Source organism: Physeter macrocephalus, chromosome 11 (assembly GCF_002837175.3).
Source record: "Physeter macrocephalus isolate SW-GA chromosome 11, ASM283717v5, whole genome shotgun sequence".
Taxonomy (NCBI): Eukaryota; Metazoa; Chordata; class Mammalia; order Artiodactyla; family Physeteridae; genus Physeter; species Physeter macrocephalus.
The window spans coordinates 97,141,469-97,162,544 of record NC_041224.1 but is presented as its reverse complement, the minus strand read 5'-3'; the positions used below and the strand labels follow the sequence as shown (position 1 = coordinate 97,162,544).

At 42.1% G+C, this 21,076-nt stretch overlaps 1 protein-coding gene across 2 annotated transcripts; it reads right to left on the bottom strand.

Moving 5' to 3' along the window:
* Positions 1-562: 562 nt before the first annotated feature.
* NDUFAF1 (NADH:ubiquinone oxidoreductase complex assembly factor 1) lies at positions 563-17,544 on the bottom strand. 2 transcript variants are annotated; one of them, XR_448045.3, is made up of 6 exons: positions 17,429-17,544; positions 12,538-13,190; positions 8,589-8,774; positions 2,638-2,712; positions 1,886-2,133; positions 565-1,496 (listed from the first exon to the last, which is right to left on the bottom strand). XR_448045.3 is itself a non-coding variant. In XM_007111708.3 (5 exons), exons 2-5 carry the CDS (start codon positions 13,111-13,113, stop codon positions 1,984-1,986), a joined length of 987 nt encoding a protein of 328 aa, XP_007111770.1. In that variant the 5' UTR covers positions 13,114-13,190; positions 17,429-17,544; the 3' UTR covers positions 563-1,983. The 2 variants fall into 2 exon arrangements, 1 of the variants encoding a protein (XP_007111770.1); XM_007111708.3 differs by having other exon boundaries at positions 563-2,133.
* Between the last annotated feature and the right edge of the window lie 3,532 nt (positions 17,545-21,076).

Here is a 21,076-nt window from a genome sequence, read left to right as displayed (position 1 = left end):
ACTCCCCACTCCTAGAAGAAATGACTATGTCCTTTTGTATTTTCACAGCACCTGTCAGATTCTATTATACTTATTGTTATACGTATATGGGCCCATAGACCATGGCATACTCCTGGGTGCTTAATAAACTCAGATTTTGCTATCAAGAGGGAGAGATCAGATCAATCAAGAAATCTGTGTCAAATACACTGCTACTGGGAAGGTGAAATGATATAACCACTTTGGAAAACAGTTTGGTAGTTTCTTTAAAAAATTTAAATGCACATCCACCATATGACCCAGCAATTCTCCTAAGAAATGAAAACATATGTTCACACCGAAACTTGCCTGCAAATATTTACAGCAGTATTATTCACAGTAGCCAAAAAGTGGAGAAAAATCCAGCTGTCCATCAATGGATGGATTTAAGAAATATGCACTAAAAAATTGAAATACTGATAAACACGCTACAACATGGATGAACCTCCAAAACATTATGCTAAGTGAAAAAAAGCAAGACACAAAAGATCATATATGATTCTATTTATATGAAATATCCAGAGAAGATAAACCTATAGCAAAAGTAGATTAGTAATTGTGGGGCTGAGAGTGGGAATGAAGAGTAACTGCAAAGAGGCACTGAGGTTTCTTTCTAGGCTGACAAATTTCCTAGAATTAGTTTATGTAAAGACAGACTGCAGAATTCTGGGCCTTCCCTGGCAGTCCAGTGGTTAAGATTTGGTGCTTTCACTGCCGTGGCCCTGGGTTCAATCCCCGGTCGGGGAACTAAGATCCAGCAAGCCATGAGGCATGGCCAAAAAAAAAAAAAAGACTGAACAATTCTGTAAGTAAACTAAAAAATCACTGAATTGTATACTTAAAACATGAACTTTATGTTATGTAAATTATACCTGAATAAAGCTGAAAAACAGATAATTACATGAAAACATACAAAATAGGTATTTTAGGCCAAGATGATGGGAAAGCTATCAGCCTTTGTGTATTCTCTTATTTTAAACTTGGCTCTCGTAGGGTACTCTGGCTATATCATAGAGTTTCCTACTTCTTTCTCTAAGATGACAAGAATTGATCAGTTTAAACTGTGTTAATCAGGGTCTTATTTTTGGTATATGCAATCTCTAATATCAAAAACGACTGGGGAAGCCTTGGGGACATTAGTCTATAAAGTAAGAACTGGTAAGGATCATGCATCTTTGGAGAACCAGCTATGCAGGTGTTATGGACTGCATGCTTGTGTCCGTGCCCCCCCAGCCCAGTTCATATACTGAAATCCTAATTCCAAATGTGACTTGGTACTTTGAGGTATACTTGGAGGCCTTTGGGAGGTTATTAGGTCAGGCAGGTGGCACCCTCATGATGGGGTTAGTGCTATTATATGAAGAGAAAGAGACTAGAACTTGTTCTCTCCATGTGAGGATACAGTAAGAAGGCAGCTGTCTACAAGCCGAGAAGCACTCACCAGACACCAGGTATCCTGGACTTCCCAGCCTCCGGAACTGTGAGAAATAACATGTGTTTTGTTTAAGCCACCTAGTATATAGTAATTTGTTATAGCAGCTTGGGCAGACTAAAACAGGTATCTTTTCCCAGTGACTACTACAGCACCTTAATATTCTTCAACAGTCTCCTATCCTGATAGATTAGAAGACAGAAGAAACCTATAAGGAATAGAATGGTAGAGGGCCATAAACAGTCACCTCAGAGACTCCCTGCTTTGGAAACCACCTACTTATATAGGAACTGTTGCTAATAGGAATCATTCTAACCAAAAACAGTTATTTACATAGTACCTCTGCATCAGTACTTGATTCTTTAAATTAAGGTACAGCTTAGATCCTGGTCTCTCTTAGCAGCAGCATTTAGCTATGTTTTGGGGAATACATACCAGCCATTGTTTGGATGCCATTAAAGAAGTACTTTATTTTTGTGTCATTGTGGATTCTACTATCCTTAGTTTAGTAATATAGAAATACTACATGATCTCTATTTAAAAAGTCTTGGATTAAGCTCTGGAGAATTTTCATAGGCAAATTCTTCTGTGTGGGCTGGATCAGTAAATACTCCAATAAAATCTATTTCTAGGAAGAATGGACCATCCACTTTATCAGCCAGGGTGAATCCGATAGAAGAGATCTAAATTTAAAATAGAGAAATTGATCAAAATCTCATATGCTGATGTTGTTCCTGGAGTTTTAAAATTCCGTACTATCAGCCCTTAGCAAGTATACCATAGTTCTCATGTGCTGTAGCCAATTATAAGAGGAAGTACAGGACTGCTTTTCTTTCCACATTCTATTTCTCTCTTTAAAGTAGTGCCAGTTAAGACTAGTAAGTACAACATGGATGTCTAATGGAGGTTCCTTGAAGCTCTCCTGAACTCTAATACTCTTATTTTAAAGCTAAAATAAAATGTAGGCACGCTGAAAGGAGGACCATACTGAAATTCCTCCAGGATGGGGGTTTGGCTCACAGGATAGCTCTGAGTCAGCATCTGTCTAGGTATAATAGGAGTATACTTAAATAGGAATTTTCATCTTTCATTTGCCAGCCTTCAAAAATGGACTGAACTCATCCTCACAGGAGTTCTGTTTCACTAAAGATAATATAGTTCTGAGTGAAAATACAGGAAAATGTCACCTTGTCAAGCAGAAGCTGGTACTGGGCATCCCGGATTCTTCCTCGATTAGAGAAGAAAAATTTGGAGAAAGGAATCTGAAAGAAGAAACCATTGACTTCAGAGCTGAAATGCAAGCAACGGAGGCATCTGTTTAGAACTGCAATGATAAAATAATAATGGTTTAAAGTGAATTTTAAAATTGTCTAATATGTGAAGTTATAACAAGTGGCTAGTCATTTGGATCACAGAAAAAAAATTTTTTTTTTATGAAATAACCCTAAGTACTAGAAGAAAACAGGTGAAAACCTTTCAAAGCCAGGAGTCCCAAAGGAAAAAATGACAGAGAACAATTATAACTTTCTGATGGCAAAAACTAGTATCCTAAACACAAAACTTTTACAAATAACTAAGAAAAAGATTAAACAACGCAGTCGAAAAATGGGGATGGGAGAAATAGGCACATCTGTATACTGCTGGTAGGAGTGCAAATTAGTTCAACTATTAGAGAGCAGCAGCTGGCAATTGTGGTAAGCAGGATTCTAAGATGACCCCCAAGATTTCCACCTAGTGCACACACACCTTCCAGGGATTCAAACACAAATCTCAGTGCTGCTGTGAAGGGACTCACCCGAAGTCTGGTCCCAAATCAGTTGACCTTAATATAGGGAAGATTATCCTCTGTAGGTCTGACTTAATCCCTTGAGCCCATAAAAGTGCCTGGTGAAAGAGGTCAGAAGAATGAGAAGGATTCAAAGGGGGAGGTCAGGGGGATTCTCCACTGCTGGCTTTGAAGATGGAGGGAGCTAAATGGTAAGGAATGTGGACAGCTTCGAGGAGCTGAGAGTGACTCCCAGCTGACAACCAGTAAAGAAACCAAGACCTCATTACAATCACAGGAACCAATAACCAGAGTGAGCTTGGCAGTGGATTCTTCCCCAGAGCCTCTGAAAAGAAGTACAAAGGGCTTCCCTGGTGGCACAGTGGTTGAGAGTACGCCTGCCAATGCAGGGGACACGGGTTCGTGCCCCGGTCCGGGAAGACCCCGCATGCCGCGGAGCGACTGGGCCCGTGAGCCACAGCTACTGAGCCTGCGCGTCCGGAGCCTGTGCTCCGCAACGGAACAGACCACGACAGTGAGAGGCCCGCGTACCGCAAAAAAAAAAAAAAAAAAAAAAGAAGTACAGCCCAGCTGACACCTTGATTTCAGCCTCAGAAAGCCCTGAGCACTGAACCTGGCCACAGGGTGTCCCAAACTATGACTTACAGAACTGTGCGAAGTTTGTGGTAATTTTTTAATGTAACAATAGGAAACGAACACAGCAATATCTAGCAAAATTTGAAATGCCGTAACTTGACCTGCCAGTTTCACTTTTAGGAATTTATATTACAGATAAACTCTGACAAACACATAAAGATACAGCTTTTTCTAATTAATAAAAAAGGAAAGATAGGGGAATAGTTCAATAAATTATAGTGCAACCATACAACTGAATACTATGCAGCTATTTTTAAAAATGAAGTAGATCTATACATGATGCTGTGGGAAGACCTCCATAATATATTATTAGTAAAAAAAAAAGTAAGAGATAAACAAAATCTATAGTATAAATATAATTTATGTTACTAAATACAACTTTTTTCTTGGCCACACTGCGTGGCTTGCAGGATGTTAGTTCCCCAACCAGGGATTGAACCTGGGCACTGGCAGTGAAAGCCCCAAGTCCTAACCACTGGACCACCAGTGAATTTCCCCTAAAAACAAATTTTTTAAATGCCTAAAAAAAAACTAATAAAAAATTTACTATAGCAATTGGGAACAAGCCAAGTATCTATCAATAAGGACTAGTTCAATCAGCTATGAGATATCCATATAACAGAAAATACCAAACAAAATAACAAAGAATGATGAATAATTCCCTGTAGTGATATGGAAGCTCTCCAGGATCTAAATTAAAAAAATATAAACGGGCACAGAAGACGCATAAAGTATGCTATATTTTTTGAGTAAAAAAGGAGAAAATAAGTGTATGTGTATATATACTTGCTTATATTTGCTTAAAAAAACTAAATCTATGGAAGAAACTAATAAATGTGGTTACCTATAGAGGGTGAGGGCAAAAAGGGTGGAAAGAGAACTGAGAGTGAGACTTTTTTGTACATCTTTTTATATTATTTTGATTTTTGAGCCAAAAAATAAAAATGAGTTAAAAAAATAAAATGTACTGTTCAGATTATCACCAAAACACTTGCTGACATAAAAGCAAACTCAATTCAAAGCTCATTTAATAAAGCACCACTGCATAAGATCATGTTCCTCACACAGCAAATCCAAGTGCAGTCACACCCTCAGTTCACAGGCTCCCTTCATTTCTGTTACACAAACCTGGAAGGGACCCTGCACCCCCAGCCCCGTCAGTTCCTCATTTTTGCATCCTGGTTGGGCATTTCATCTACCTCATTATTCAAAATATATTTTGGAAACGGAATCAATACTACCTGCTCACCATTCAAGGAGCATGTGTCACCCACCCCACTGGCCTTTTATCTTTTTGTCATGTAATTTGCTAAGGCCACTGTCCACACCAAGGGAATTTTTTAGCCTGGAAAAAAAATGAAGCTAAGAAGAAGCATTAAATTGTACAGCTTGCATAAAAAGAAAAGGATCAACAGTTGTTTTCTCTCTACAAATGACAGAAAACTAGCATGCATAATTTTTCCATCATTTTCCTTTGTTTTCTTTCTATTATCAGAGTAAATATTTGAGCGTCTCACTTCTATTTACTAAAGGAGAATTATTCATGAAGACATGGACAGCAATTAATAACATTTACTTTTTAAAAATCTCTTCCCTGGGACTTCCCTGGTGGCACAGTGGTTAAGAATCTGCCTACCAATGCAGGGGACATGGGTTCGAGCCCTGGTCCAGGAAGATCCCACATGGCACCTAGCAACTAAGCCCGTGTGCCACAACTACTGAGCCTGCGCTCTAGAGCCCGCGAGCCACAACTACTGAGGCCTGTGTGCCTAGAGCCTGTGCTCCACAACAAAAGAAGCCACTGCAATGAGAAGCCCGTGCCGCAACGAAGAGTAGCCCCTGCGTGCCACAACTAGAGAAAGCCCACGTGCAGCAATGAAGACCCAACACAGCCATAAATAAATAAATTTATTAAAAAGATAAAAATCAAATCTCTTCCCCAACACTTCCTTTAATAGTTTAAAGAGGGACTTCCCTGGTGGCGCAGTGGTTACGAATCCGCCTGCCAATGCAGGGGACGCAGGTTCAATCCTTGGTCCGGTAAGATCCCACATGCCATGGAGCAGCCAAGCCTGTGCGCCACAACTACTGAGCCTGCGCACTAGAGCCCATGAGCCACAACTACTGAGCCTGCACGCCACAATTACTGAAGCCCACGTGCCTAGAGCCCACTCTCCACAGCAAGAGAAGCTACCGCAATGAGAAGCCCACGCACCGCAACAAAGAGTAGCCCCCGCTCGCCACAACTAGAGAAAGCCTGCGTGCAGCAACTAAGACCCAATGCAGCCAAAAATAAAATTTTAAAGTAATAATAATAATAATAATTTAAGGAAAGGTGTTGCAAACAACTATTATTTCCAGCCAAAGATTAGAACTACATGTATTTTCAGGAAAGAAAGTAATAAGTAATTGTCAATGATTATACTGGAAAATAATTTGGCAATGTGCATCAAAGGCCTTAAAAATGTACATATCATTTATTCTAGGAATTTTATTTCCAGGAATACATCTAAGAAAATATTTAAGTATATTTACCTCAGAGTTTGGTATAAGAGTGAAAAACTCTGAAAACAATCTAAATGTACAATAGAGGATGGATTAAGTAAATTGTGTCTATTTATATAATATCATGCAGATATCAAAAATGATGTAGAAATATATTTCAACAGAAAGTTGTATATAAAATTCAGTTCAGTGAACAATGTATGTTATAAAATAGCACTGGCACAATACAATTCTTGTTAAAAAAAAAGTGTAAATAGAAAGTCTGAAGGTGCATACTAAAATAAAAATAGTATTTTACCTCTGGGTAGTGGTACCACAAGATTTTTTTCCTTTTCTGCATTTTCTAAATTTTCTATAATGAGATACTTGTTTTGTTCAGTAATTTGTTATAAGTATTATTTATATACAAGTGTTACATACATAATAATTTTTTGGTTATACATCTGTATTGGTGTATAAATATGTATCTATTATATGCTAGGCACTGCACTGTTCTAGGTGCAGGGGAAACAGCTATGAAGGATACAGACAAAGTCCCTGCTCTCAGAACTTACAGAATTTATGTTCCAGAGGAGCCTGGTAGAGAGTGACAATAAACAAATAGACGAGTGAATGAAAAAGATAATTGGATGAATGAAATAGACAAGTGAATGAAAAAGATAATTTTACTTAGTGATAAGTTCTGTGAAAAAATTAAACAGGATGTTGTTATTGGGTGAGAAGGTGCAACTCTAGCTAGAAGGATCAGGAAAGGCCTCTCTGAGGTGGCTTTGGAGCTGAGAGGTAAATAGGAAAGAGGAAGCAGGTAAAGACATGGGAGAAGAGCACGCCCACAGATACAGCATGAAATGCAAAGGCTCTGAGACAGAAGTAGTTTGTTGAGTTTGACACACACAAAAGGGGCCAGTATGGAGGAGGGAGTGGGGAGGAGGACAGACTGAAGATGAAGACAGGGGTCTGCTACTGTAGGCCCCGTAGGCCATGTTAAAGAGTTTGGACTGTATTCTAATAAGGGGAGACCAATGGAGGGTTTTAAGCATGTGAGTGATGTAATCTGAACTATGCTTTAGAAAGATAACTCTGGCTGCTGTGTGCAAAGTAGACTTTAGGAGGCAAGAAGACAAAGAAGGAAATCAATAAAGAAGCTCCTGCAGTAGTCCAAAGGCCTGGACTAGGGTGAGAGTGGAAAAGATGGCTAGAAATGGTCAGATTCTAGGTGTATTTTGGAAAGATAGGTGAGCGAATTGGTTAAAAGACTAGATGCGGTGTGGGGGAGAAAGGGATCCAGGATGAACCCTTTGGTTTAAGTATGAGCGAAATGGGGACTTTCTTTTGAATTTATGGATTAAAAACCTTCAGAAGGCAGAAGAAAGGCATGGGTACCTGATTTTGCCCTCACTCCCTGAATTTCCACTATTTTCCTCCTGATTAACATTTTTACCTTCTAAAAGTTTTTTCTCCCTACAAAATAAGATTGCCTTATATTACCAAGAAATAAACAAAAACAAAAATGTTGGTAACTGTAAAGTATGAAGTATTTATTCCTCTTAAGGGAGCCTTTCTGCTCAGCTAGGGACACTAGCTTAGTACAGTTGCCTGGATGAGATGATATAGCCAGAACTTAAAAAGAAATACCTATAGTACTGATAATTGTGCACAGGGCAGAGATGGACCCATGACTCAGCATGGACCTGGCCACATTCTTATCAAAAATATTTACTGGTCAGTAAGCTAACATTTATATTAATAAAAGAAAAAGTTGGACTTCCCTGGTGGCATAGTGGTTAAGAATCCGCCTGCCAATGCAGGGGACACAGTTTGATCCCTGGTCCGGGAAGATTCCACATGCCGCAGAGCAACTAAGCCCATGCGCCACAACTACTGAGCCTGTGCTCTAGGGCCCGCGTGCTGCAACTACTGAAGCCCGCGCACCTAGAGCCCATGCTCCACAACAAGAGAAGGCACTGCAGTGAGAAGCCTGCGCATGGCAACAAAGAGTAGCCCCTGCTCGCCACAACTAGAGAAAGCCCATGCGCAGTAACGAAGACCCAACGCAGCCAAGTCAATTATGTAAATCTTGCCCTTAGGTCCTCTTACTTCTTTCCCTTCCCACACTGTCCAAGAGGAATTAATAAGAAAAAAAAACCCTACAATGTAACCATGATCTCATAAGACCTCATTTTCATACACAGTAAAGACTTATGCTGTTACCTTGACCTCCTGCCAGTAGGGCCCCCCACGGGTGAACATGAAGTAACTGTACATCTGATCTTTCCTCTGGATTATATCCGTGTCCTCCCTGATATTCACCATCCAAGGCCGACCATCTCCACGGACACGAAGATACAGAGTGTTGAACTGGGACCAATCATAAAACCTCTTCCTCTCAAAAGGGCCCTAAGGTATAGAAAAGAAAGTTAATTTAACCTCATTTTCCACTATTAGCAAAATGTGAGTCATCACCTTTTACAGCATCAAAAGGATCAACAAGCCATTTTTCTGCTTTTTTCTGCTTCCTACCACAGTAAGGAGGCAGATAAATCTGGTGATTCTTATTTTAGTACAAAATACTGACCTAGTTAAATGTTTCTAAGGTAATGTTCAAGACCTGATTGGCCCAGGACAGTGTTTACACGGGGTAGACAATCACTTGTGTACCGGAATGGAAATGAATTACTGTATGTACTTTCTTTCCCAGGGCCTAGGGAGCAATGGCTTCTGACTGGGCCATTTTATGACAACGGCCTTCCCATAAATCAGAAAACTATGAAAGACCTCAAGTTTTTTTTTTTTTTTTTTTTGTGGTATGCGGGCCTCCCTCTGTTGTGGCCTCTCCCGTTGCGGAGGACAGGCTCCGGACGCGCAGGCTCAGCGGCCATGGCTCACGGGCCCAGCCGCTCAGCGGCATGTGGGATCCTCCCAGACCGGGGCACGAACCCGGTTCCCCTGCATCGGCAGGCGGACACGCAACCACTGCGCCACCAGGGAAGCCCCCTACTTTTTTTTTTTTTTTTTTTTTTGTGAGACCTCAAGTTTTAAAACTGGTATTTTTTTGACAACACCTACCATCCATTGAAAATATACATTAATCACTATGCATGCATAATTTTAATCCTCACAACAGCCCTATGAGATAGGTACTATCATTGTACTCCATTTTATAGATGAAGAAACTGAGCACTCAACCAGTAAGTGGTAGGTCCAGTGCTGTTTAACTCCAAAATCTATGTTCTTAACAACTACCTAAATTGTCTCTGAAAGTAGAAGGTAGTGTTAATTTCCAAAGGTGTTTCTTTACAGCAATCTCAGAGCTAATCGGATTTCAAGAATACCAGTGCTCAGATATGAACTATTACTTACTAGTCATGTAATTTTAGACAAGCTACTAAATCTCCCCAAGCCTGTTTCCTCATCTGTAAAACTGGGATGGTTATACCTTACAGGATTGATGTGGGGAATAAAAGGGATAATGTATATAAAGTAATTAGCACAAGGACTGGCAGGCTACACTTAATAAATGTTATCGACTACTTTCATTATTCCACAGTACCTCATAGAATTATTTTCTACTGTGGACTGACCAAATCCATTCTGTGGATTTTCAGGGCCTGAAAAAAAAATCTTGTACGCATGGTTTATTACCTCTGAAAGAACATGTACCTTTCTTTTTCATCATTATCTGGAGAGAGGTAGCCTAATACTATTGCTATCATTTGCCTTTCTCCTTAAAACACCATAACCAAGGGACTTCCCTGGTGGTCCAGTGGCTAAGACTCCGCAATCCCAGTGCAGGGGGCCCAGGTTCGATCCCTGGTCAGGGAACTAGATCCCGCATGCAGCAACTAAGAGTTCGCATACTGCAACGAAAGATCCCGCCTGCTGCAAGTAAGACCTGGCACAGCATGCATGCATGCATGAATGAATGAATAATATTTTTTTAAAAAAAAGGGGCACCACAACCAAGCAAACACCCATGGGCTGTGGCCACGGCCGGGCACAGGAGCCTGTCCAGAGCAGCCCTGAAACACCTTATCAGCATTGCAAAAAGCAACAGGCTGGTGGCGAGACAAAGGAGCTGACCTAAGTAGCCTTGGAAAATGGTGTTCTGACTGGAAACCAAAAGGCTAAAGACAAAAGAAACTATACATAAACATTGTACTGTAGTTGGTAAAGTTGTTTCTCACAGGGTTATGGGTTAGAAATTCTGAAACTGCTTTATTTATTTATTTAATTTCCGGCTGCGTCAGGTCTTCGTCACTGTGTGCAGGCTTTCTCTAGTTGCAGCAAGCGGGGGCTACTCTTCGTTGTGGTGCACAGCCTTCTCACTGCAGTGGCTTCTCCTGTTGCGGAGCACGGGCTCTAGGTGTGCGGGCTTTAGTAGTTGCGGCACGCGGGCTCAGTAGTTGTGGCTCATGGGCTCTAGAGCGCAGGCTCAGTAGTTGTGGTGCACAGGCTTAGGTGCTCTGTGGCATGTGGCATCTTCCTGAACCAGGGCTCGAACCCATGTCCCCTGCATTGGCAGGCAGATTCTTAACTGCTGTGCCACCAGGGAAGCCCTGAAACTGCTTTACATGTACTCTTGGGTTGAATTAATAAGTAAATGTACAGTAAATGGCAGGAGACAGGTTTCACACCGTTACAGAAGTTATCAATAAACAAGAGGGAGGAAGCTAGAATAAATCATGTGGTACTGGATTAGAGTCCAAGCATCAGTATGAACTCATACTTAGCTTAATATAGATATAGAAATAGTTACAGATGTGTGTTTCCATGAGTTGGTATGCATACATATATTTCCTAGCTGAGTCCACTGAGAGGTCCTAGAAATAGTGTCAATCCAGAAGCAACAAGCATACTCAGCATCCAGATCTTGGTTTCCAACTCTATCTTCCGGAAAAAAGAAAAAAAAAAAAGGGCTCCTTTGAGAAATGGCTAATTCTAGGGTTGGAACAGAGGAAATACAAGATGAGCTTACAGCACCTCGTAATGCCAAAAAGTGCTCAGAAACACAAAAGGATGGGGGCATGTCAAAGGGACATGGCCAACCTGAAAGAGCTCCCAGTGGCCAAAGCTAGAACAATCTGAGCAACAAAATAAATAACATAGTATTGGATTATAACCCAAAGTGTGAGTCTATACTAAATGACTGAATAAATGCAGGGTATACTTAGTGACTTGTTTCCAAAGAACAGAATATGGAGGAAAAAAAAAAGTAAATTAACAATGGAGTAATCTGGCAAATACTACCTTGACCAGGTGATCAAGGTTAACACATCAGTGATAAGTCATGCTACTAGCATGTACCCTAATACGATGAGAAGGGTACTTCAACTCTGTGCTGTTCTTCCTAAAAACCCAGAAAACCCAAGTCTAACCAGGAGAAAAAAAAATCAGAAAATCCCAAATTGAGGATCATTCTGCAAAATACCTGACCAGTATTTCTCAAATCCTCATGAAAAATAAGGAAAGACTGAGAAATAAGGAAAGACTAAGTAACAGACTAAGGAGACATGACAACTGGATGTAATGTAATGTATCCTGGCTGGGATACTGAAACAGAATAAAAGATATTATGGAAAAACTGGTGAAATCCAAATAGAGTCTGGAATTAGTTAACAGTAACACAGCAATGATGGTTTCTCAGTTGTGGCAAATGTACCAAGCGATGTAAGATGGTAACAACTGGAGAAGCTGGGTGAGGGACATACAGGAACTCTCAGTACCATCTTGGCAATTTTTCTATAATACCAAAAATATTCTAAAATTTAAAAGTTTACTTTAAAAACAAAAACCCCGGCTGACCCTACTTCCACTCTAAGGAACCCCTAGCCATTAGAGGGTCTACGGCCTATGTTAGAGGAGATGTAAATCTCCCCGGATCATCGTTTAAATATCTAACCTCTCAGGGCTCCTCAAACATAAGTATGCCCCACCATGGCCCCAAGTGATGCCCAGAAACATGTAGCCTCTCTTCAGGAACCACTTCCCCCTTGTGCTAATGAAAACTTTACACTTGTGCCCAGTAGTTATTTAACCCCATACACAAGATGAGATGCCAGCTGTTTTCATTTACAGAAAAAAAAGCTGTCTGCTATAGTTCATGCTACAATGAAGTTCACCTCAGTTCACTAGAAAACTGCAGCTCCTGGGTCTCACGTACCCTTGGAATCTTGGATATCATTGCACAGTATCCACTTCGGTCACTCTCCCCGTCCTGGGGTGCCTCAGAGCTCAGAGTTCCATACAGCAGTGCACTTTGGTTACTCTTGCCCATTTTCAGGAACACTTCACTTCTGCCACCAATCGTCTTATCAGAAGTCACTAACCACTTATCCAAATCTTCTTTGCCACGGAACTGCCAGACAACCTTGGCTTGTTCCATCAAGACCTCATGCAGAGGGCGGCCTTCAGGCCCTATCCAATGATTCACAATATCATCCTTCAAACGCCTAAAATGGTCCTTTATTTCTTCTTTAATTGCTTTATCAAAACTAACTTCAGGCGTGTCCTCAGGAGAAGTTATATCCAGAGCAACTTCTCTCTGGTGATGTCCTTCCAAATTCCCTTCAGTCTTCCTCTGAGAAGAGGCTTTGCCAGGAGCAGCCACTGGTTTCTCAAGACTGCTGGAACAATAATCTGCAAAGTGAGTACCCAAAAATGGACAAGAGGCCACACGTGGCTTCGGGCATTTTCTGAGAATATAAGTGCCATTCAGCAATTTATGAAACAAAGCCATGATTAAAAGAAAGTCAAAATGTAAATTTTTCCCTGGCCTACCAGGGAAAGAAGCTTCATCAAATAGCCCAATTCCACCTATAATAAAAGAGACAGTGAAGAGTTACCAGTACAGCCAATGAATGCATCATAATTTCAAATTCAACATGGATCATGTACTATGAAATTCATGAACTTATTTTCTAATTCTATGAACATTTACCCAGGGCCTACTATGAGCAGAAGAATGTTTACACTGTACATAATACATCCCACTGCCTTGAGAAAAAATGCCAAGATGAACAGAAACACAGGCCATTTCATGGAGTTAATGATCAACCCCAAAATAATTCAAGTATGTGCTTCAAAAGGTTGTGTATTTTAAAGCAAATTTTTATGCTGGATTTTTACAGAAATAATTGGTTCCTAAAATAAAATATTCAACTGTCAATAATTCACTCCAGGATCTAGGCTAACCAACATTTTAGCACTTCATCTAGAAAAAGAAGAGACTACATGGGCTTCCCTGGTGGCGCACTGGTTGAGAGTCCGCCTGCCGATGCAGGGGATACGGGTTCATGCCCCGGTGCGGGAAGATCCCACATGCCGCGGAGCGGCTGGGCCCGTGAGCCATGGCTGCTGAGACTGCGCTCCTCAACGGGAGAGGACACAATGGTGAGAGGCCCACGTACCGCAAAAAAAGAGAAGAGACTACAGTTCGCATTGTATGTGGAGTCAGAAAGCCTGGACTTCACACCTAGAACTGTTTACCCTCAGGTAAAGCCCTCCCCTACCTACCTTAAGGGATTCTTCTATAGATCAGATGGAATAATGGCTATAAAAGGTTCCTCTGATCCAGTAAGTCTGACAAGATCCCCAAGATTCTTCATGTCTAAGAAGCTCCTAGTCTAAGGCCCACACTGTGAGTAACAAGGCTTTGACTATCAGCCACTATCTGATCTCCTCAAAGACAGAACCTAAACAATAGTAGCAATAATACCATTACATTTAAATGCCATTCTTAGTATTTTCAAGTCACCCTGACAAATATTGTCTCATTTAATCCACATAAGCCTCCTGTAAGACAAGTCAGGTAGTTATCTCCTTTCACAAGGAACTAGACACCAACAGGTGAAGTAACTTGCCTAAGATTACAATGCTAATCAGTATGGAACTAGCACTAGAACCCTGGCCTTAAATCCTTCCATTAGTTACTGCTGCCTCTCCCTATGTTAACCATTAGTAATATAACTTCCATAGCTCTACTGAAATAACAACTTTGCTCTTGCAGCAACATTCAATGACTGCTGGCAGGAAGTGCTGCCAAGAACCAGGAAGGCTAAAGAGTCCCCTCTCCTACTTATTCCAGCTACCCCGAAAATGAAATAAAATATGGAATGCTGACTTCTTCATCTTTCTCCTTTGTCTTTCTCTCACCAGAGACCAGGAGAAAGAAAAATCAAAAACAAAAAATCACCCACTAGTTAGAACACAGTACTGAGTGAGAAACTAGATGGAATGCTGAAAACTTAAAAAAAAAAAAAGGCTTCAAAAATGCCCCAAATCCAACAATTCAGCTGAGTCGCCTGAGAGTCTACATCAAAATGGCACCCAGACCACTCTATCTACAACACAGGACTGGTCATCTTTCCAGACTGCCCCTCCTCCCTCACTCCCCACATCAGGTGGCTCACCACCTTATCTCTCCTAAATCACTGCACTCCAGGCTTGCACCCAGACCTCCACCTTATCCCACCACTCAGCATCTAGAGGGCCTAATACACAAAACTGATTATTTTCTCTGATTAAAACTCTTCAGAGGCTCTCATGGTCTTCAGAATAAAACTTGACTTTCTCCACGGGGTCTGTAAGACCCCTCCAGATCTGGCCTCTGCTCATCTCTCCAATCTCCCCTCTAATCACACCCTACTCTGCTCTAATCACAGAGAACACCTGTGGTCTAATAAGGGCCACCCAGTTCCCCCTCTCTGGGCTTCATGCCTTGGCAGATTGCTGCTCCTAGGCCAGAAATGCCCTCTACCAATTTCTGCTGATTTATCCTTTGGGACTCAGCTTAGGCATCCATTACCTCCTCCAAGAACCCTTAATTACTCAATTCCACCAAGACATTTTGATGTGTTGCATCCTGGGCTTACACTTTCCCTGCTACAGTTTGACAGTTCCCTTGTCAGTCTCCCCCGCCAGACTGGAAGTGTCTTGAGGGGAGAGACTATCTTCATTGTGGTACTCCCAGCAACCAGGATGGTGCCAGACATGCAGGAGGCTTCTAATATTTGTTGAACAAATAATATCTCCACATTTCTCCACCGCCACCACCACTGTCTTGGTTCAGGGTTTTATTGTTTCTTACCAGAACTACTGTAATTCCCCTAACAAAGGGCTTCTCAAATGTTAAAGTGCCTATGAATCATCTGGGAATTTTGTAAAAATGCAGATTCTGATTTAGTAGGTGTAGGATGGGGCCTGAGATTCTTTATTTCTAACGAGCCCCCAGGTGTTGCCCTTGGAGTTGGCGCTGAGAACACACTTTAGAGTTTAGTAAGGTCCTAACTCATCTCTGACTCTGATCTCCTCCTCCTCCCCCAATCCAACCTCTGCCTGGCAACAAAGGGGATTTTTCTAAATATGATGGCACTCCCCTTATTCAGCAATTCCCTCCAGAAATTCAAACTCCTAAAATGGTACACAAGGCCCTCCAAAATGTGCCCAACTCCCTGGCCTAACTTCTCCTCACTTCCATGGGCAATAAATACCCTCAGCTCTATTAATTTTACTAACTATAATCATGTCTGAACACACACACAAAAAAACATTGCTCAAAAACCACAAAAGTGACCAAACATTCTACTATCCTGGCTAATGTGAGTGACTGCCATACCCTGACCAGTCATAGCATTAGCCTCACTCTAGATAGATAAGATTCTCCCCTAATTATAGAATTACCTCTACCTCCTCAATACTTTCCCCCAAATCACCTAACACAAACCTAAGTCCAACAATAAATCCCTTCTAACACCCTCTTACTGAGATGCCCCATGGTTCCCCATGGCATGTGTTCTTTCTCACTACAGGAGTAATAAGCCTAACTTCAACTACAAGCATGTTCCCGGTACCCTCTGATTGGAGGGCACTGACATTGCTCTTCCTCCATATTCTTATGAGAACCTATGCATACATCTCACAGCCCTTACAAACTATTAGAATCTTGCTTATTTTTCTGTCTACCTAACTAGCCTGACTTTAATCTTGGACTATGGCTTAAACATAACCGATACACAATGTTTGCTAAAATAAATGAAAACCGTGTAAACAGTATGTTTTCACATGGACTAAAAAATAGAAGGGAACCAGGAAAAATAACAACAGTTGATCTCACGTCCTGGAATCATAGGTAATATCTAAATTTCCCTCAGTGACTTCTTTAAATGATTTTGCCTCTACATATGCAGGAATTTGGAAAATAAATGATAAGCCTATAAAATGGAATTTGTACAATCATAAACACGATTTTCGTTAACACCATGCTTAGGCTACACTACTAAGTGGCAGATAAGGAGGAATCAAAATGCATATACACTAACATTACAAGTATAAAAACGTACGGACAGGGGGCTTCCCTGGTGGCGCACTGGTTGAGGGTCCGCCTGCCGATGCAAGGGACACGGGTTCGTGCCCCGGTCTGGGGGGATCCCACATGCCGCGGAGTGGCTGGGCCCGTGAGCCATGGCCGCTGGGCCTGCGCGTCCGGAGCCTGTGCTCCGCAACGGGAGAGGCCACAACAGTGAGAGGCCCGCGTACCGCAAAAAAAAAAAAAAAAAAAGTACGGACAAAAAGATTTGGGGGTAAAAAAGAAGAAAAAGGCTTAAAGTCGTGTGTAGGATGATGGGATTATAAGTTATATTATTCACCCTATTTTCCAACCCCTCAGTAGTGCTATCACTTCTCTAATAATATAACTTTAATTATAAGTGTTTTGTTTCATAATTTTACCAATAAACATAAAGTCAAAATCATTAACTGGATGATCCCGGGCGGAAGTTGGTGAGTTTTCAGGGCAACGTAACCCACGCAGCTAAGAGAGAGCAGTATTAGTGAAGATTGTACATCCAGAGCTTACTAGGTGCCAGAAACTGTCCTGGTTGTATTTTCGTTAACTCCTCACAACAACCGTGACAAAGGTACTATTATTATTCCACTTACTGAGCAAATTAAATTACCCCCAGTCATACAACTAGTAAGTGGATAAACCAACCCTAGAGCCCCGGTGTTTAGTCGGGGAGCGGTCGGGACCGTGCCACAGCCCCCTCACCCCTCACCTGCTAGGGCCGTGTGGCTCTCACAAGCCCCGGACGCTCCAACTCCCGGCTGGCGTTCCCTGGCTTCCCCTGCCGACGCCTCAGAGTGACTTCCGCCCGAGCCCGACTTTTCCCGACCGAGTTCTCCACTTCTCTGTAGGGCCGTCTGCTTTTCTAGGCCGGCGGGAAACCAGGCCTGATGACACGAGTTCCGGCCGCGTGCAGAGGCCGGGGAAGAGCAATGAGGCTCCCGGACCCCGGCGAACTGAGGTTTTTGGTCGACTAGCTTCCCAAAAGCTCCCCCACCCCCACTCCCCCGATCTCTTCTGCCCTGTGTGTTCGCCTCTCCTTCCTGCATCCCGCCTTCAGGCTGCAAACTCCATCCCGTATCTTTCAAGTAGGACCCAGATATTGCTAACATCCTTCGCCCCCAAGGAGCCAGGGTCCACTCGTGCTCCATCCCCCCATAGCCGCCCAAGAGCTGTACACGGCCTCAGAGGACTGGTTCTGCTGGAATTGCCCCTGCGGAATCTTTGGAGACCCACCACAAACTTGGACAGCAAACCGTCCTACCCTCCCTTCCCCAATCCAGCCCCGTGGGGTCGCCCACTCCGCAGGGTTTCGATTGTATCTTGTGCACACCTCTGTTTGAGCACTTTCAACATTGTAACTTAATTATTGATTCACTTCTCACTTCCTCCGCCACGCTGTGAGCTTCTTGGGTCCAGAAGGTGCTCTTCTTCCTGTCCCCAGCACCTAGCATAATGCTAGCAGGAATTAAGTGCTCAGCATGAATTTGAATGAATTGTAACCGCTGGCACTTAAAACCGTTCTCCAGGGTTCCAAGACCTCGCCAAATACAATTGCCTTTTCCACGTTTCCTCCATCACCCTTTTCCACACCATCACCTCTTCTTTAAATTCTGCTTTGACTTCACTAGACTCTACACTTGCCTGGTTCTCCTACCTCCTTGAACCTTTTCTAGCTGCCTACTTTACTGACTCTTCTTTCTCCTCCCACAACCTTAAATGCGGGTTGTCTCCAAAGCCCAGCACCCTATGGCCTTCCTCTTTTCTAGTTTCAGATATGAGTTATCTGCAGACAATCAGATAATCTCTTCCCCTAAACACCAGCATATATTTCCAATTTCTTGATAGCAGTTTCAGTTGTGGGATATACCACTAGCATCTCAAATGTGATTTGTTTAAAACAGAACGTATCACATTTATCCATATTAACTCCTCTTCTCATCCTCCCTGTTTCTGTAAATGCCTACATCCTAAGCTGAAGATTCTTGGCTATCCTTGGCTTCTCTCCTTGAAACCTCCTCTCACTGACCTTAAATCCTGTTTGTTTTGTTTTGTTTTGTTGCCATCTTTGATCTTTCACTCCTTCTATCCAAATCAAGTGAAACCCCAATAGTTATTGACTTATGCAATTTACATTCAATCTGCTGACTGCCCTACTCTGGACACAACAGTTTGTCTATTTTCATTTAAAAATCACCCAGAGATAAACACAAAATTCCTTTGGCCTCCAGACGTGCCACTGCATCAATTCTAAACCCTCCGTAATCTCCTAATCCATCTATACTACTCATACTTATCCTCAGTTTCTTGTCTGTATGGCCAGGACACTCAAGATGGCTGTTGCTCTCTGCACAGACACTGCCACAAGTCCCTGCTTCACTCACATGACTATCCAATCCTCTTAAGTATATGGTTAATTAGCCCCTGGTAACTAACTGATGAGCCCACCTGACGTCAACTCCCCCCGCCCAACATCCCCGTTCAATGGTAGCCTCCTTCTCCCCCCAAGTATCAAAGATTGCTGCTATGTTCTGTCTGCCGCCCTCGGTGGGGTGTCACTCCAGGATCTTTTGCTTCAGACCTCCTATCCAATAATCCCTTGATGTCTCTGTCACTGTTTCCAGGCTCTTTCTTCTCTTTGGAGCTGGGCCTGTGGGGTGCAGCCCAACATCATCGCAGGTGTTACCTGCCTAAACCACACTCATTCCTCCTCATAATGGAGTTAATGTTTTCTCTGCTCAGTATTCCTCTTTTCCACATCCCACACGTTTGATCTCAAGTGTCTACATGACTTCCCCATCCCCATGCCCTGACTTCAGCTGACTGGTCCAGTGGTAGAAACCTGGTCAGTACTGGGCCAATCAGTTATTCCCAGGGACTTTCTGAACTAAAACTGGAAAAAAGAGCTTTTAACCCCTGGTGGTTCCGGTGGAGCTCCTGAGCAGCCTGCTGATATTGTGAAGAAAATTGGTTTATGGAAAGAGAAAATAAAATCAAGGTGCTAAGAGAGACAGAAATGGAAGAATAAAAGAAGATCCAGTCAGCATTTATATTGCTAGTTCTAGTTCCTGAGGCCCAGCTGCATGGTTGTTTAGTCTTTTCCTTGACTTTTAAGCACCAATACATTTTTTTTACCTAAATTTATCTGAGTTGGGTTTCTGTCACTTGCAACCAATAGGTCTTAATTGATACATAGAATCCACCTATTAAGAACACACCTTAAATTCCATGTTCTCCTTAAAAACTTGCCCTAATGCCTCCATCTCAAAATGATTGCTCTCCTTCTGACATCCTATAATATTTATTCTTTATGCTGTAACACTGGCAATTACTTGTGTTCAAGTGAAAACTAGATTACAAACATGACTAAACTGCTTTTTCATTGTTTTATGTATACAAGACTTTTCAACAGAGAGTAAAACCCTTGAAGGTAGTGATTTTTGTCATATACTTTAAAATATATATGACAGTAACCTGCACAAATTTAGACAGAATGGGCACTGCCTCAAGAGGCCAAACAAAAGACAAATTTCATGAAAACCTTTTAAAAGGGCTGTAGTGACACAGTCAAGCAAAGAATATTGTAATAGGGCAAGAGGCAAATATGATTCAGCAATTTCACCTCTTGATGGAGTCCTTTCAGAGTTTAAGGAGGCAAGGGAAATAAATGATTTCAGAAAAGGAGATTACCTGGTGGGAGTTTGAGGTCATCTGTAACCCTACAGATCCAGGGTTAGTTCCCTGCTTTGCTAATCCAGGAACTCGATTTTATCTGTTTACTCAGAGGATTACTTCATGACAAGCAACTTCATAGGAGGAGAAATGACAAACCAGAATGTCCATTTATTAATTGACAACAGAAAATGGGTCTGATTTGAGACCCAAGACCATCTACCCAGGACGGTCCCTCCTGGTGGGGAAACCCACCCTCCAGGCCAGACACAGACCAGTGGGTGAGGAGGGTCACATAATTAGAAACAGCTGGCAGTGCTCAAGCAAACTGTCCTTTAAACAACAGGTATTGTCTATTCTTCCTTTGGGGATATTTCTATCTGCTGTGCTGAGACCAGACATTTTATGATGCCACTTTAATCAGTATATAAACACAGACATGTTCTTTTTCTGTGGCTCTTGTCTTAGTTAACTCCAGGTAGGTAAACCCCAATCCATCCCCCACCAATATATGAGCAGCGACAATCCCTTCAGACTGAGGTGATTTTATCCTCCTTTACAATTACAATTACAATCCAGGTGGCTCTATCACTGTCCCTTCCTGACTTGGATTTGGGAAAGATCTGCTGTGTCTGCCACAGCATTACATATCTCCTCAACCTGAATTGCTTTTGCTTAAACCTAGGAG

Bases quoted from the DNA above. Each gene is read 5' to 3' on its own strand.
- NDUFAF1 (XM_007111708.3), bottom strand. From the start codon at position 13,113: ATGGCTTTGTTTCATAAATTGCTGAATGGCACTTATATTCTCAGAAAA. The intron at 8,775-12,537 runs GTACGTGAGACC...TCTATACCTTAG, and splicing joins TGATATCCAAGATTCCAAGG to GGCCCTTTTGAGAGGAAGAG. The intron at 2,134-2,637 runs GTGACATTTTCC...TTTTAAATTTAG, and splicing joins ACCAGCTTCTGCTTGACAAG to ATCTCTTCTATCGGATTCAC.